The 18,669-nt window shown below is 42.9% G+C and overlaps 1 protein-coding gene across 2 annotated transcripts; it reads right to left on the minus strand.

The window, feature by feature from the left end:
- Positions 1-804: 804 nt before the first annotated feature.
- gpr173 (G protein-coupled receptor 173) lies at positions 805-17,926 on the minus strand. 2 transcript variants are annotated; one of them, XR_006096011.1, is made up of 3 exons: positions 17,098-17,926; positions 4,144-5,669; positions 805-2,894 (listed from the first exon to the last, which is right to left on the minus strand). XR_006096011.1 is itself a non-coding variant. In XM_042410403.1 (2 exons), exon 2 carries the CDS (start codon positions 5,483-5,485, stop codon positions 4,301-4,303), a length of 1,185 nt encoding a protein of 394 aa, XP_042266337.1. In that variant the 5' UTR covers positions 5,486-5,669; positions 17,098-17,926; the 3' UTR covers positions 810-4,300. The 2 variants fall into 2 exon arrangements, 1 of the variants encoding a protein (XP_042266337.1); XM_042410403.1 differs by having other exon boundaries at positions 810-5,669.
- Positions 17,927-18,669: the final 743 nt, after the last annotated feature.

Raw genomic sequence — 18,669 nt, forward strand, 5'->3', positions numbered from 1 at the left:
CTTTTGGTTTTGTTTTTACAAAACGGATTGACTGGGCAGGATGTGAACTGTTACAACTGGCGCCCACTGATGACATAACTTACTGTATATGGAAATAGTTTGGAAATGTCAGTCTAGTGTGTGTGTGTGTGTGAAATATAGTGGAAAAGTAACACACAGCAAAGGGTTGTAGTGAGGTGCTGATCACTGGAAGCAGACGCACTCTGGTTCCAAATGTATTTCTCTTTTATTATTCAAGATCAACGATCACAGCAGGACACAGATACCGGTTTGTTATACAGGCCGCACCCCGGTAGCACAGCTGATGGTGATCAGATAATCAGGTTTCACCATTATGGTGAGAAAAAACAATCAAAAGGCCTTCAGCAGATCAAGACTGTTAACAAACAGTGAGATTAAAGTTTTACATTCAAATATGTTAAAAATGACATTGATTTTGAGAAGGTTTCTAATAGATATACAGAGAAAGTTCAAGTAAAGTTCAAGCTCAGCTCTGGATGAACATCATGAACTTATCTTTAATCTCTATATGTGTTATGAAACAAGATGTTTGTCACCTGATATGAAGAGAATTGATTGGCTGTAGTTCCTGTCACTGTTTGTTAAAAGTCTTGATCTGCTGAAGATCTGATTGTTTTTCTCACCATAATGGTGAAACCTGATTATCTGATCACCATCAGCTGTGCTACCGGGGTGCGGCCTGTATAACAAACCAGTATCTGTGTCCTGCTGTGATCGTTGATCTTGAATAATAAAAGAGAAATACATTTGGAACCAGAGTGTGCGACACTTTTTTCCTGCCTGTGAAAATATGAATAAAACTCATCATAAAAGTCATTAAACTGAACAGTGAAGCTTTGACATTTTTAATAGTTATAACTATTAAAATTTAAATGAGCACAGTAGTCAAAACAGGAAATAAAATAACTACAGAAGGTGGACCGTAGTCCACTAGCCTGCTGTTACTTTGTATTTTGGTATGAAAACCATCATTTTTGCTCAACAAGTATTCTGTATTACACATAAATGACTTTGTGACAACCCAGGCTGCTGGAAAATGTATTGATTGATTGATTGACAATTCAGTGAGCTATGACAGCTGTAGGAGCAGGTAGATCTCTTCCCACTATATACTTGTACACATTCAGAGGTGCAGCTACCCCCCTGTTGCAATATGGCGGCCACGTTGACCCAATGACTAGCAGCGATGTGATATCTACATGTATATTCTGTATCTATGATGTTCACCTGCTGCAGTTTACAGGACTGAAAATGACTCATCTCTGCTCTCGGTTTGTGTTTCTCGATGACGTATCATCTCAGGACAGTTGAAGTGATTTGAGTTGACGAAACAGTTTCATGATTCTACTTTTGTTCAGTTTGTCTCTACTTGCTGGGTAGCTAACGCTAGCTAGCAGCAGATCTGTTAGCCGACCTTCCTGCTCTGTCTGTGTCCACACTGATTATTAAACTGGATAAATATCTGTGTGATAACCTGTATTTTATACGTAATGATGACGGCCTGCAGGTGGTGCAGATGTTTAATTGTTCTTGCTCAACTGTCTGTTTAACTCCTGCATTTTACAATCAAAAATCGATTTTAAATCGTGAATCGACCCCAGGTTTATTTGGTCATATCATCAGCCCTACACCGAGCTACTGGTTCCCCTACTCGTTAGTGTCTGCTGCAGCTGAGACAGCCTGGCCTGTGCTTTGGTTGTGTATTTTCACATTTCACTTGCTATCTACGGTCTTTCACATGCAACAAAAGAAACCTGTCGACATGTTACTGGAGAGCTTGAAGTAGTTATCAGTTACATGAAGTCTCTCTAGAGAATATTTTCTTCAGCAGTCAGTTCTTTTCAGTCAACGCGTTTCACAGATGTAACTTTTGATTTGTCCTTCGGAAAAAATCTAAACACACAGCATTTCATTTTGAGGCGGGAAAGAATTCCTTATTGTATGTTTTGTGTTTCACGGGAGATGAAAGCGAAACGCTTTAGGGTAGCATCACTGGCACAGACGGAAGTTTTGCTTCTTTCCATTGACAAACAGAATGAAAATGTGCCAAAAAGAGTGTTTGGAGACAAAAACATCCTGCGGAGACATTATCGCCACATAGTTTCTGCAGACTGGACGATACTTATATTTACTCTGCAGTGTCTGTTTTACTTTGGCTTATTAATATAGAACAACATTTCTCCTCCTCGGCCCGGTGTAGCTCTTTTTACTCAGATTTTCAGACAGCAAGACAGTTTTCTTCCTGCTGTTTTATTTCTCTCTCCCTCGTTCTCTCAGTCAGACATAATTAACACTTCATAGCTACTTGTAGTGACTCAGTCAGTTGAGCTTTCAGACAGGAATAATCAGTGACAAGTGCAGTCACATCACAAAAACTAAAGGCCCAGTAACACCAGCATTTGAAACAGCAAAATTTCAGAACAGAATCTAGTCATTTCAGTGGATTTGAACAGATGTGTATGTGGGGACAGAGTAAATCACAAAGTAAATTTGCTCAGCTGACCAGCAGAAAATCTTCTTGTCGTCTTGATACTGCTGGACTTTGAGGGAACAGAGAGTCCAAAACACAGGACACTATCACAGTCTGTCAGCTGTGTGTCACCATCCAGCTTCATATAATCCTCCTCTGTCAAAATATAGAGAGCTGGTTTACACACAGCTGTAAGACCAGAGGTGATGGTACACAAATATAGTGTACCTGCTCTGGACATGACAAATTTGAGGGCACTACATGGTTCATACTTTTTAAACTTAACATTCAGACACTCAAAATGGCGTAAAGAAAATAAAGTGCACTTGGTAGCCAATGGGAAGTGACTTCTGACACACCCTCAGTATCTGATCCCAGCTGCTGGAGATCCTTCGTGCACCATCTGTAAGTGCAAAGCTCAGATAAGGAATAGTAGTGGGCTATAACCAGCTGCTGTAATCAACTTCTTATTATTAACTGAGCTGATCAGTTGCACATTAAAAACACACGTGTGTATCAGCAGTAGAACTTCTGCTGTCCCCTGTAACAGATCAACAGATCCAGTCTATTTCAGTTCACAAAGAGTAACAGGTTCAGAAAGCGTAGACATGGATAACTCGTCAACAAAGATGAGCGCAAAGAAAATACATCAAAAGTCATCAAAGCTGGTGCACAGCATTTCTTGGTGTTCCTGTCACTGACGTGTTTGCTTCAGACACAAGAAGCAGTAATGATATGTGTGGACGATGTTCATAGGAGCACTTAGATTTCATTACAAACTCTAAACCATCTGGCTGGGCTGCCTTTGTTCCCTCTGCTGAGTTCAATAATACAGTGTTTCCTCATTTTTTTAAAGACTTAACAACACACACATGATTTTAAAATCATTTTCAGGCCAGAATGTGACATACAGTAATGTGTCTAATGTATCATTTCAACTGAGTCCCATCAGACTATTAAAAACTTCAGCTTCATTCTTTTTAATTGTCTCTACAAAGTTAAACAGCTGAACAAATGTCTTTGGACAGAGTGTTGGGAAATCTAAATGATAAGCTCATGGACTACTGGAAAACTTTTTTTTTTCAGTTAATATTGTCAAATATTTAAAATGAAATACCAATTAAAAATGTGCCGTTAGGGGGCCCCCCTGTAGATCAGGGGTTAAGACGCCAACTATGAACAGAAATGTTTGTTGCATATCTCTCCCTCGTTTCGTGTGTCGCTCTAGCACATGAACAAAATGTAAGAATGTATTAATGTAAGAAATCACTGAAAACATTCATAGAGGCTAATACAACTAACATCATCTGGCTTTACAAACTAATCCAGCATGATAGTAAAATTTAGATTTTGACCAGAAGAGTTGCTTCTTAGCAAACCTCCTCTGCATTCTCTCAGTCACCAAACCAACTCAAACAGCATTTGTGTCAATCCAGGGCTTTTCTAATTGGCCATGTTGACCTTCTTCATCAAGCAGCTTATGTCATGTTATGTGGCTATTTGTCTGGCTTGGTTTCCACAATGACTGCATTATTACTTGCATGTTTTGCTATTAAAATATATTTCCCCTGTTATCAAAAGTCAAGGTCTGACTCCATGTATGCTGTTGTTTTGAGTGAAAAAAGGGTTCGTAGATGAAAATACATGCTTACCCTTCCAGGATTTTTACCATGACACTCACTAGTTCACACCCACTGCTTCAAAGTAGCTTGCATTGAATCAAATGCCAAAATAACTCAAGCAATCACTCCCACAACACATCTGTTGGCTGCTCCTTATTTTTTCTCATGTTCAGATCATCATGTCTGCTTACATGACACAATAAGGCTCTCGTGGCAGATGAGGTTTAGTCCTGCAGCAGGCTGGTAGGTGGGAAAGAAGCCCTTTCTTCAAGTCTTTGTTAAGGAAGAAACAGACAATAGGGTTGACACCGGCTTGGGCGAAACTCATCCACACGGTGGTGGAGAGGTACCGGTGTGGTATTGTGCAAGCCTTGACAAACACCCTCCAATAGCAAGCCACTATGTAGGGAGACCAGAGCACCAGGAACAGCAGGGTGATCACGTAGAACATCCTGCCAAGCTGCTTCTCCACTTTGAACTCCTCCATGCCCAACAGGCGCCGGTTCTGGTTGTGCAAGTTCTGCCGGATTCCCAGCAGGGTGGGTGGCATCGGACCCCTGCCGAAGCCCGCAATCCAGTTGGCTGCTGCTTGGCCAGTAGCCCCCGGCCCGTGGAAGGTCCAGTTCTGACTGATGGCCGGCACCATCTGGACTGGCTTCATCTTGCGGTGCTTGTACTCAAAGAGGATTAACTTCATGTAGACAACATGTGTTGCTAGAATGAGCACAGCCAGCATTAGCATGAAGCCTAGCGTGTCGTTAGCCTTGAAGTAGCGATGCTCAAAGATGCACTGGTCCTCCTCGCGAATGAATTTGTAAGTGCCCACATCAAAAACAGGCGGGAAAGCCATCGCCACAGACAGCGTCCACACCATGCACACCACAGCCACGCATGTCCAGAATGTCATGCGCTTTGAGTAAAAGCGGTGGTGTGCAATTGCCATGTAGCGTGTAACACTGATGCAGAACAGCATGAAGGCGGCATGGAAGCAGAAGAGCACCGCCATGAAGGCCACCACCTTGCAGCTCAGCACGCTGTAGGTCCAGGCTGAGCCGTTCTTTATAGACACCAGCACAAAGGGGAAGCAGATGGCTGAGCGAATGGTGTCTGCCAGACACAGGTCCAACAGGAAGTAATAAGGTGCCTTGTGCAGGGCCTGGTCCCGCAGTACCAGCAGAGACACCACCAGGTTGCCTACCAGACTGATGCAGATGATCAGCCCCAGTAGCACCAGTTTGATGTAGGTAGAGAGAGCAGAGGAGGGACTCTCTGCTACCATACCTCCTGTGGTAGCCACCACTGCTGCCATGGGTCCTGCAGGCCCCTCGCTGCTCTCGTTTCCATTCGCCATCCCGATTGCCCCCCCACCCATATAGCACCTTTCCTTCAGACACCAAAGCCACCACTCCTCCACCGCCTCCTCCGTCTGCTAGTCGTTCCTTCGTCCTCGTGGTGGCTTCCCACCTGCAGTTCACAAGGAACAGGAACACCTCAATCCACATTGCCCCATTGTATGTCGGCTCATGTCCTGGTCCTCTCCAAGAGCCTGAAAAAAACTGTGAAGAAGAGAGAGAATTAGGAGTTTGGACAGGTCTGTGGAGTCCACAGATAGTAAATAGTACATGTGATGTTACACTGAATTATTAACGATTAAATCCATCTGCTAATCATAAACTGTCAGGAAGGCCATCTCAGCCTCTTGCATTACTCATGTTAGGAATTATGTAAGATCATCTGGTAACCATGGCAACACCTATGGGCATATGTGAGTGGAGGGAGTTTTCCTGACACATTGGACAGTGAAAAGTAGTTTAAACAGTTGTGTTGTTGTGTATTTTAGTTCCTCATTCAAAAGCAACTGAAATGGGTGAAATGTAGCAACCGAACAGTAACTGTCCGCCTGTAATATTACAACACAAAACATTTTCACCCTTTATGTCTGTAGTGAGTCAGTATGAATATGTACAAGAACTAAAAGGCAGCAATGGGTGATTTTCTTCTTTCTTTTAGGGATGCCTCTATTTTACAAATCAGCAATTATCTTTGGATATGGTAAACAAGTCAAATAACAGTATCTTAACTCATTACTACACTGATGTGGGCCAAATATATACACAACATCAATCAATAATTGACATTATACAGAGGAAATATTTTGAAATAAAGGCCAGTAATTACTTGAAACAGGTTACTTGCCCATGCAGAGTAACCCAGCTATTGATCATCATCTGGTAAAGGTCTCAAGGTTTTAAGACTAATCTGTTTACATGAACCTCTAATACTCCACACGGTCACAAATAAAGAAGTTAAAGCAGGAGGAATAAAACCAGGCAAGAGGAAGACGAAAGAAAACCAAACTAATGCCAATCAAAGTAATGATGGATAAAACATGAATTATAACAGTCATAAAAAGCTGGTTAACCAGTAAAAAAAAAACTGGGTCCATCAACTAAAACTCTTTAAAAACACCAAGTTACCAAGATTATCAATAAACACATTTCAGTCATCTTATACATACAGTGGATTTCAGTTTTTGATTTAGAGCAAATTTGCAAAATGTTCTAAAAACATGTTTCACTTTGTCATTATGGCTAATTGAGAACAGATTGATCTAAACACAATAAAGTGTGCAAGAAGTGAAGGGATCTGAATCCTCTGTGAAGGTGTAACCAGCAGAGAGAGCAGACCGTGTCTGAAGCACTACAGCCTTCATCACTGTGGTGTTTTATCTCCACAGGAACACGAGACCAAACACTGAGTAAGGACGTCAAAAGAATTCAGTCTTTTTGTGCGTTTTTGTTGTCTCAACACAATGAATTGTACAAATGGGGATAACAACTAACACTTACAGTTTTAACAGTGTTGGACTCAGTTGTACACACAGAAAGTGATGGACATGGTGGTTATTTGGTACATCTCTGCTTTCTTTGCTGATCCTTCTATGACGACTCAAAATGTCAGCACTCAACTGCTTTTGCTACTACTGCACAACATTTAGAGTCTCAACAGCATGTTTTTTCATTCCAATTGTTGACAGCTGCATTAAAGGACATGTTCACAGTTTTTCAAGTCTGTCTTAAAACCAACAGTCAGGAGCCCAAATGAACATTGAAATCTGTTTTTCTTGCTGTAATCATTCCTCCTGTTCATACTGACTATTAGAAGATCCCTTCATAATGACCTTATAATGGAAGTGATGGAGGACAAAATCAAACAAAATTAAGCTTCAGCGTCCAAATGAGTCAAATCAAGTAGATATCTTTCAACGTTACAGTCTTTTTAGTGCCAAAGTTCCTCTTTTTGTTACTATACTTCCACCTGCAGCTCAACAGGGAAACACTGTCTGAGGAATTTGTATTAAAAACACTAACTTTGGAAGATAGCCACTTGATTTGACTCATTTGGACGCTGAAGCTTCATATTAGCTTCAGATAAACTTTTAAATACATTTTGCAGAGAAGGAGGACTGTGGATTTAGGCAATGGATGAATTATAAGAGCTGGATACCAAAAATGGCGTCCATTCAGTCTAATAAGAATTGCTTGCTTGGTGCATACACCAAAAAAAGTTTCTAGCTTCCGTGTTGTGCGGCCCACTGAATATGCACAGTAGTGTTTCTCCCGCTGGCCCCGCCCACAAGTTCCAGCTCGACCCATAGACTTAACATTGTGATGATGTCACAGATTTTTAAATCGGTTTTGTTGGCTCAAGGAAAAATTCATAATAGAAAAAGTCATAATCGACCTTGTTTGCAGTTCGAGATTTCCTGTCAACAGTTTAACAGATGTCTCCTTTACAGTAAGGGTCTATTGGGAAAATGCTTTTTGGGCCGCAGGGCTGCAATATAGTGTGTGACCACTGGGGGGGGGGGGGGGGGGGGGGGATCGCCCTATCCACCTCTTATTATACACCCATGATTTTGGCCCCCATCTCTTACACTGTAAGTGCATTATGAAGGGATCTTTTAATACTAACTAATAGTCAGCATTAACAGGCACACCATCTCCTTATTGGCTGTCCTGCATGGCTGTCAGGCTAGGGGGGCGGGCTTACCTAATCACATAGCTGTAGTTTGAATGGGGGACGTGCCAGAGTGATCATGAGAGACAATTCAGGACTGGTGTGGGGACCTGGTTTTGGGAAAAGGTTTTTGATTACTGTGACGGAGACAGAGAGGGTCCATCGGGTTTTCCGCTCTCATAATGGAGTTTTGTTTTCAAGTTACTGTCTGCGTGTTACATGGAAACAAATGAACTGTCAATAGAGTACCAAAGCTAAGCTGTGTCAGATCACAGAGAGTGACGGGCACTGCATCAGTGCGGGGGCAGCGAGGCAACAGCGAAGTCCATATACCTAACCTTTAGCCTAGCAGCCGAACACTCATCATGAAAGCATAGGCAGCCAGGCCCTGGAAACCCCAGACATGAGAGTTAATATCTAAGCAATAGCATCAAGTTCCCAGGGTTCTTTGCTGTGACATTATGGCAAGAAAACCCTCTTTAAATGTCCGTGTGTGCACCTGACTGTTATTTTAAAACATGAAAATATGAGCCTATCTTTTAAGACTGATTAAAACCCAATCCTTCAATTACTAATTTAAAATACTGTGATCTGGTTCTCCATTTAAAATAGTTGTCATAATAGGTATTGTTAACACTGAACGTTAAATGGCCCAATCTTTTTAAAGCAACACCGGGAAGCAACACACAAGAAACTGAGGATCATGCACCTCACCTGTTAGATATATTATCTGTGGCCTTATGAAGTTGATATGGTACACATTGCCTGTTTACACATCCAGCAGACACAGAGCAACATTAGCATTCATTTAGAGTCATGTTTGTGTTCACCTGATGAATGTAAGTACCATATTCACTCTCCTTTCAGCTCTGCTAAATGCTCCACTATGTTCACCAGCTAGTCTCTCACTGTGTGTCTGCTGTTTGCTGCTGGGTGGGTGGAGTACAGAGTACAGTGGGTTTATGACTGAAATCAGCTACTGCTGCTGCTGCTGCTGCTGGGAACCAGGTTGATGAGAGTGGAGGTTGTGGGCTGTAAAACAGTGAGCTACAAGGGGCTAAAAAGTTCTGTAGAGCTGTGGGCAACTGCAGAGATGATGATAATTCTCTGTGGCTGCATCAGCACAAGTGACCCTTTTCATTCCAGTCAAAAGTTTGGACATACCTTCTCATTCAAGGGTTTTTCTTTATTTTTACTATTTTCTACATTGTAGAACAATAATGAAGATATCAAAACTATGAAATAAGTTTCATATTTTAGATTCCTCTAAGTCACCACTGGCAGCTTTGCACACTCTTGGCAACATCTGAACCAGCTTCATGAGATAATAAGTCACCTGGAATGGTTTTCAATTAACAGGTGTAACTTGTCAAATGTTAAGTGGTTGAATTTCTGGCCTTGCATTTGAGACCATCAGTTGTGTCGTGCTGAGGTAGTCTTGGTACACATAGCCCTATTCCACTACTGTAGTAATCTATGTTATGGCAAGAACCGCTCAACTAAGTAAAGAGAAACAACAGTCCATCATTACTTTAAGACATGAGGGTCAGTCAACCCTGAAAAATTTCAAGAACTTTGAAAGTTTCTTCACATGCAGTCACAAAAACCATCAAACACAATGATGAAACTGGCTCTCATGAGGACCGCCCAAAGAAAGGAAGACCAAGAGTTCCCTCTGCTCCGACTTAAAGTTACCAGCCTTGGAAATCACCAGTTAACACCTCAGATTAGAGCCCACATCAATGCTTCCCAGAGTTCAAGTAGCAGACACATCTCAACATCAACTGTTAAGATATGAAGAGACTGTGTGAATCAGGCCTTCAGGATGGAATTGTTGCAAAGAAACCATTACTGAAGGAGACCAATAAGAAGAAAAGAATTGCTTGGGCCAAGACACACAAGGAATGGACATTAGACCAGTGGAAATCTGTACTTTGTTCTGATGAAATTTGAGATATTTGGTTCTAATTGTTGTGTGTTTGTGAGACACAGAGAAGGTGAACGGATGGTATCTGCATGTGTGGTTCCCACCATGAAGCATGGAGGAGGTGGTGTGATGGTGTGATGGTGTGGGGGGGGGGAGGCAGCACAGCTACCACAACATCCTGCAGCGACACACCATCCCATCTGTTTTGTGCCTAGTGGGGCCGTCATTTGTTTTTCAACAGGACAATGACCCAAATCACTCCTCCAGTATCTGTAAGGGCTATTTGACCGTGAAGCAGAGTGATGCAGCTGCATCAGATGACCTGGGCTCCATAATCACCTGACCTAAACTAAACTGAGGTGGTTTGGGATGAGTTGGACCACAGAGTGAAGGAAAAGCAGCCAACAAGCATATGTGGGAACTCTTTCAACACTGTTGGAAAAGCATTCAGGTGACGACCTCATGAAGCTGGTTGAGAGAGCGGCTACTTTGAGGAATCAAAAATTTAAAACATATTTTGCTTTGTTTACATTTGTTTTGCTTCCAACATAATTTCATATGTGTAAATTCATAGTTGTGATGTCTTCAGTATTGTTTTAATGAGTAGGTATGTCCAAACTTTTGACTGGTGCTGTATGTTACATGTTGTTTTGTGCAACTTTAAAGGTACCCTTTGGAGCTTTTGAACACTAGTAACACTATAGAGTACTGCGGTCACTAGAGGGTCCTTTTGTACTTGGCTCACACAAGCACATAAGACAAACATGCAGATTTATTTCCCCCTTTTCTCGCCTCATCTATGGAATTATTGGACATTCTGGTCAAAGGTGTCCTCGCCTTTGGTCAGGTAGTGAAACACAGACAGAGAGGGAAATGCACCGGTGCATTCGTGCGACTCCGACATCAGGAATATTTCTCTCCAACATGCGATCACTGTGCAACGAACTGGAAGAACTTCAGTTGCTGTTGGGGAAAAACAGACTTTTCTTCATCTTCTGTTTTGTGCTTCAGAGAGTCGTGGCTGTGTGGATCAATATCGGACTCTGCACTGCAGTTGGCAGGCTTCCAACTTTTCAGAGCAGACCGCGACACAGAACTCTACGGCAAAACGAAGGGTGGAGGTATCTGTTTTTACACAAATGATGGCTGGTATAACAATGTGACAGTGATTTTACAGAACTGTTCTCCTGATCTGGAATCTTTTTTTAATCAAAAAAAAAAAATAAAAATCAATCTCCACATACAGACAGAAATGAAAACTCTCAGCCTGTGGTGAGGATATCTAGGAGGTGTAACAGTTCATTAGTGTTTGGATTGTACTGATTTCAGGACTGGCCTCAACAGTCTAGATGAGTACACAGAGACTGTAGATACCATCATGCACCAGGCTGAGTTACAACAACGACAAACCCTGGTTTCACAGCTAAACTCAGTCGACTAAGGCTGGGAGAGGAAGAGGCAGGGATGAGTTTAAAGAGGTGAAATACAGGTTTAGCAAGGAGGTGAAAGAGGCTAAATGACTCTGAGAAACTCCAACAACAATTCTCAGCTAAAAACTTCTTCCGTCTGGAGAGGCTTCAGACAAATGACCAACTACAAACTTAAAGCCTCCGACTCCATTAACGTCTCACGCCTGGCCAACAACCTGAATGATTCTACTGTCAATTTAAAGACAAAAGGACGGTCCTGGTGACTTGGCGCGGACAAAACAACTTGGAGCTAAACACTCTAAATACAGAGGAGATGGTTTTGGATTTCAGAGGGAAATCACCTGTGTGACTCCCCAGTCGACACCGTGGAGTCTTTCTGCTCCCTGGGAACCACCATCAGCCAGGACCTTACATGGAAGCAGAACAGCAGCAGCCTCCCCAAGAAGGCTCAGCAGAGATGTGCTTCCTGCGGCAGCTGAAGAAGTTCAACCTGCCAAGAACAAGAGCAGACTGCAACGAATCATCCGCTGTGCTGAGAAGGTGATGGGCTGCAACCTGCCATCCCTCCAGGAGCAGGGAAGATCACGGCCGACCCCTCCCACTCCAGATATGAACTTTTTGAAATACTCCCCTCTGGCAAGAGGCTGAAGTCTATCAAGACTAGAACCTCACACCACAAGAACAGTTTCTTCCTGCCTGCTGCGAGCCTCATCAACAAGACCCAGGAGCCCCACTGACATTTCTACACATTTACAGACTTGAATTCTCCCAGCAGACTTTTGACAGGTTTAAAGGATGATTTACGAGCACACACTGATCATCGTTTGAAAAGCTCAAAATCTCAAACTTTGAAACCATAAATAACTAAAGAACTATTTGTACTCAGGTTCACTCTAAACTCTGACTTATTGATCTCACTGTTCAGAAGCAGAAAAATAACTATTTCAGCCTGACTAACATCTGTTAGTCTGGAGGTTTAAACTCATGTCCTCTCACAGTGTCAGTGATTAACACTGGGACCACAAACCGCATGAAAATTGGACTTTCACCTCCATCAGAGAAAACTCTGCCGAGTTCAGACTGATTACATACAGCACAGTGACAGAGCCTCCTACCTGCCTGTCAAACAGCAAACCAACCACAGACCTTCTCTAGACAGTCCAGATCTGATCGGACTGATCAACAGATGTGAAGTCCGGTGGCTGCTCGCTCTGCCTTCATGCTGCTGCTGCGATTCAGCAGCTAACAAGCAGAGCTAACTGCTAACAGCCACAGCTGCAACCACCAAACTCCACAAATCTGTTCAACAGCTCCGCCATCCACAGTAAACACATGGTTGCGTATTTACTGCTCCGGTGAGTGTTCTGCACGCTAGCGAAACATCCTGGCGTAGACTAGTTACTGGTGTTGACCAACCCATTGCCCCCCCCCCCAAAATATATTTTTTAGGGATCTGCATGATTCACGTGGGTCACATTGTCAGCTCGGAAAATCCAGAATTCCAGATTCATCGGAAAAATCACATCCCTGAGAATTACTTGACTGTTGTATAATATTTTTGACTGTTATGACACGAAGGCACATTGTACGTCAAACTATTTGGCAATAAACCTGGTTCTGGTTCTGATACACATTCCTGCTTCACACTGTTCCACTGATCTACTGGTGGCAGTAATGAGCTAAGAAATGCAACAGTGTGCTGGCAAAAGGCAGGAAGAAGAGGATATAACCAAGGATACAAGGACTATTTCACCAGTTAAATATGTTTTATAAAAATGATCAGATCACGTAGATCATGTTGGTTAAGGATGCAGTTTATGATATTTAGTGATATGAGTTATTAGTCCAGTTTACAGTTAGTCAAATTAAATATTCAATTGCAAAATCGATCTAATGATCACATCTGAAACCAAACGGTTGTTTGGCAAAATACACAAAGTCCAGGTTTTTCTCTCTCTCTGGTTGGTTAAGAGCAGCAGTGTAGGAAACATTCAGCTAGCAGCTTCTCACTAATTCATCTTCATTCTGTTTGTAACTTGATGATGGGCCACATTAAAACTTGTCTGTTGTCAGGTATGTGTGTCTGTACTCCAAAGATCATTAGTGAGAGGAACCTCCACTCTGTAACACCCTGGTTCCTGGTTCCTGGTTCCTGGTCCCTGGTTCCTGGTTCCTGCCACGGCTCTGTCACTGTTTCAGAACGTTTTGTGCCCTGAGCTCTCCCTGTGATCACTCATTTTTAAATGTCAATATATCGAATCTCACAGCACTGCTGCTGTCATGAACCTGGACTTTTCTTCATTTTGTCTGACATTGTGATCAAAAAAATAGATTTTATCTGCAGCAACATTTTGGTAAAGACTGCTGGTTAACAAGGTCCCACAACTCCAACAGAGTGATTTATCTTCTCTCTAAAAGATCGCCACACATCAATTTCAGGAGTCACATTCTCCAGTTAAAGCTATAATATGTAATTATTCCACATTAAAATGTCTAAAAACAACTAGACCTGTGTTATATATGTTGTTGAGTTGTGTACTTACATTATCCCAAATGTTCAAACCCAGAGAAATCTGTCATTTAATCAAAGTAACGGACCGTTTCATTTGGTCGCCTGTCGATGGCGTCATACCTCCTCTACCAAAGAGTAAACACGCACCAGATGCATACGGCGGCGCTGTGTTTGTCCGCTACAATGGCGTCTACCAAAGAGTAACTTACACACATACAAGATAATACATCGGCGTTGTGGTTGTTCCACACAAACTGTTATAAATGGACTTTTATTCAGTTTTAAGTCACATTTTCATGATAAATTTTGGTATTTTTAACTATATCTTTTAGCCAGAAGAAGGATTTTAGTCATTGGACGTCTGGATCTTAAGTTATCAGAGAAATAAACTGGACAAACGTTAGCAGCAGCTCGGCTAACAGCCCCTCCTTCAAAAGGTCCTCTCATCGTCAGAGAAACATTGATTTTTTCGGTGAAACAGCTTTAATTAGTATTTTTAATGATTTTAATCTGCGTGTACGTTTGTTTTTGGAGGGGACGAGACCTCTGCGGATAATTTGGCTCCCAGTAGAAACATCCTGAACGATGAAGGCTGGAGTAATCCTATCCCAGAGAAGCTGGTTATTTAACAATGAAGACAACAACTCCCATGATCCCTTGCTACTTCACACCACCATCACACTCTGTCTCTTGTTATTGTTTTGAATGAGAGACCTCCAGCGGTTGAAATGACATATTTTGCATTTAAACTTTCATTCATTTATCAATAACAAATAAGCTGCTCACTTTAATAGTTCTGAATCAGGACCTTCAGTATTTGGATTAAGTAGCTTGTGAAAAGGCAACAGCTGCTATTTCAATATGTCAGATACATATTAAATAAACACTGTATATATTCTGCTGCTATGTAAATGTATCAGATCAGACTCTTATTGGCCCATGTCTAATCTTAAAGGATCAGGATCAGGACATTCCCAGCAATAATCACTGAAATGGGGACAGTCTCTCCTCGCGGCATTCATGGAAACCTGAAGAATGAAAACAGAGAGTCTGCCCACTTTACAACTACACACACCTGAGCCATCACTGTGTGAAGTTAGGATGTGAGATGGGATGAGGTTTCAGACGCGGCTCGACAATCTGACAACAGTTCATCCGAGACATACAGACCCCTACACCTTAGCCCCATCTGGGACTGTCTCAATAACTGTGTGGTTGAAAAGCTTAAGGAAGCAGCTGTATGCTGCAGATGGAGGGGTTTGTTTTTCCAGTGTGTCCTAAACCAGCAGTCAGGTGTCTGTAATCATTCCTCCTGTTCATACTGGATATTAAAAAGATCCTTCAAATGTGCTTTAATGGAAGTGATGGAGGATAAAATCCACAGTGTGTCCACACAGTCATTTAAAAGTCTGTGTGAAGCTTCTATTCAGCTTCATCAGTCTGAGTTCGTCATATCAAGTGGATATCTGACACATTTACAGTCTTTTTAGCATCAAATTCCCTCTTTGTGTTTCCTCGGACAGTGTTTCCCTGTTGAGCTGCAGGTGGAAGTATAGTAACAAAAAGAGGAACTTTGGCTCTAAAAAGACTGTAACGTTGAAAGATATCTACTTGATTTGACTCATTTGGACGCTGAAGCTTCATATTAGCTTCAGATAAACTTTTAAATCCATTTTTGTCCTCCATCACTTCCATTGTAAGGTCATTATGAAGGGATCTTCTAATGGTCAGTATGAACAGGAGGAATAATTACAGCAAGAAAAACAGCTTTAATGTTCAGACTTGAAAAATGGTGAACTCTCCTAAAACCATACGTCTATTTGCCAAATCAACCACTTAAGCTGGATTCATAGTTGTGCGTTAAGGGGTTACCTCGTAGCTTCAGAGCCTCCACATGTAGTGACATTACCTGCAAAACATCAGCATGTTGGCCTCGTCACTGTGATTGTGTTAGCATGCAAACTAGGCCGAATGTTGGTGTTGCCTTTTCAGGTCAGAAATCTCTGAAGAATGTCTGAATTAATCATTTAATGAATCACTGGACTGATGTGTGTCAGCGCCATCCAGGAATGGTGTCATATCAGCTGTTTCTGAGGACTGGGGAGAGCCTTTGTGGACATTTAATTTGAAAAAAAACAACCTGAAGAAATCACATGGTGCTTAAAAGGACAAATCATGCAGATGCCAACACTGAATAATGAATAGCAAACACAGCGTGATGAACAACAAAGCTGTTTTGTCAAATTGTGATCAAATGTATCAATTACACTTTGATCGACTGTTTTTATGAGGTCATTTTTAGGAGTTGCAGCCCTCATAGCTCCACAGGCTGGGAGCTGTGGGGAAGTGTGAGAGGCTGTGTGTCTTGAAGGAGGGGCTTTATGAAGCTGGAAGGTGGTTGGCGGCGGAGGGCAGAGTCACTGTCAGGAACTGGGTAGCAACAGCAGCCCAGTACCTCTGGCTTGATGTCTGTGGGAGGAGGCGACAAAGCTCACTGGATGAGATGTAGAAAGAGTTGGTCTCTGACAGCGGGGCCCGTCAGGCCTCCTCACATGGAGCCTACAGGTCTGATGGGGACCGGAGAGCCACTGTGCATCTGCTGCAGTCCAGCATGAAGGAGCCCGCATGGCTTCAAATCATTCAGCTCATAGCCTGTATTACTTCAGGAGGTGGCGCTATGTTCTCTGGGGGGGGGGACATTACAGCAAATGATATTAAATCACTTGGCTGTCCCCGTGCTGAGCCGGGCCCTACAGCTGCTGGAGACTTGTTATTTATCATCAACACAACACAAGCGTCACAATGACCGCTTTATGCTGCTGTGATGCATGCATCAAATATAAAGACTGGCCCTGCATAATGCAACATCTCATCATATCATCCCCCCTATTAGAGACTGAGGCAGACAAAAGGTGGCAGTCCCAGTGAGCTGCCATAGTCTGGGCCTACAGGAGGCTGCCGGAGAGACAGCAGCAGCAGGGCTTATCCCACTCAAATAAAAAAGGCATGCAGGGATGCAGAGGCAGGCAGCATGGCATTTCGCAGTCCAGGGACCTGTAGGCAATACAAAATGGTAGTCATGTTGTGCTGCTTACCTGTTGTGGGCCGCTCGTCCTCCAGACTGTGGCAGGCAGGCCGTCTGTTGCGGTCTGCGAGAATAACGGGCTACAGCGATCCACCTGGCTGCTCCAACACACCGACACCGAAAAGCTCCCAACAATCAGTGAATAAAGACAGACAGCAGCACCTCACGCTGTATGGACGCTGTGTCAATGCTCCACATCTGTGTGAAAAGGGCTGAGTGCTGCCTGTTGCGGACTCCCTTTAAAAAACAAAAGGTTTTAAAGGAGCACAAAGCTGCGTTTCCTCTTTTTTCTTGTGCATGTCATGTCTCCGTGTTTTCCACAGACGCTCCTGCCTGTCGCCAGTAGATCCCAGTGACAGCAGACTGGGTTCATCACCACTCCTGTAGGCTTTACTGGTGTGTCAACTCGTATTTCCAGGCTCGCTAGACTGAAGCGCAGGCGGTGGTATCGGACAGCAGCATCAGTAAAGCCATCCGTGGGAGCTGGCAGACAGCAGCAGCCGCCCTGTGGAGCTCCTGCCGCTCCTCCGCCGCCGCGCCTCCTCTCGCATTGCTCCAGTCAAGCCGAGGAACAGCTCATGTCTGCTGTTCATTTACGTCCTTTAGCACGGAGAAACATTTCAAATGGCTCCTGTCAGCTAGCTAATGTTCAGAGGCCAGGAAGCCCCGAGCAGGCACATCACACCGAGACCAGTCCTCATATTTTCCCGCAGCCCGGCAGACACAGAGTCCCAAACCCTCCGGCTGGCTCTCCGTCACTGTAGTCGGCAGGTTTCAGGAATAATCCCGCTGCTACCGGCCCCGTTTTAATCACGTCTCAATGGGGGCGGCACGAAGCTCCCATCGCCCCCACCACAGAGCTGGGCTCACTGTGGACCTGGTCTTATTCTTATATCTACAAACACATCTGTCTTTACGTCAAAATTAAAAATAAATAAATAAATAATATAAGGGAAGAGTCCTGGTAAAAGTCCAATTATGTCTGTGCAGAGTTCACCAAGTTCATGTAAATCAGTGTTATTCCTGCTTCAAAAGTGTGAACCAGCAGAGATAATGAGGCTAATTATTCATGAATTTAGAGGTATCTATAGCACATGTTAGTCATTATACCCCAGTAATCTACTGTCATATAATTTCCTAATACATTTTAACATATTCATGCATAATATATTAAGTTATATTTATATAAAATATGATGCAATAGAATATAACTGGCACTATGGATGACAGTTGTCCATATTGAAATATCTCAACAGCTTCTGGATTGACTGCTGTGAACTTTAGTGCAGACATTCATGAAGGATCCTGCTGACTGCTCCTGTGGAGCTGCCGTTAGGTTGTCATTTTTAATTTTGAGTGAAATATCTTGACAACTTTTCGATGGATTGCCATGAAATTTGGTACAGATGCCCCTGGTGGCCAGATGATGACCTCTGACTTTTCCACCATCACTCACAGCAGGTCAAAGTTTTCAGGATTGCACAGACACTGATAGTTTACTGAAAGATGTTTCCAGATGTATCCTGCTGACTTTGATGATCCCCCTACTTTTCCTCAAGCACCACCATCTTGAGGTCTGTAT

The sequence above is a fragment of the Thunnus maccoyii genome, chromosome 4 (genome assembly GCF_910596095.1).
Source record: "Thunnus maccoyii chromosome 4, fThuMac1.1, whole genome shotgun sequence".
Lineage (NCBI taxonomy): Eukaryota > Metazoa > Chordata > Actinopteri > Scombriformes > Scombridae > Thunnus > Thunnus maccoyii.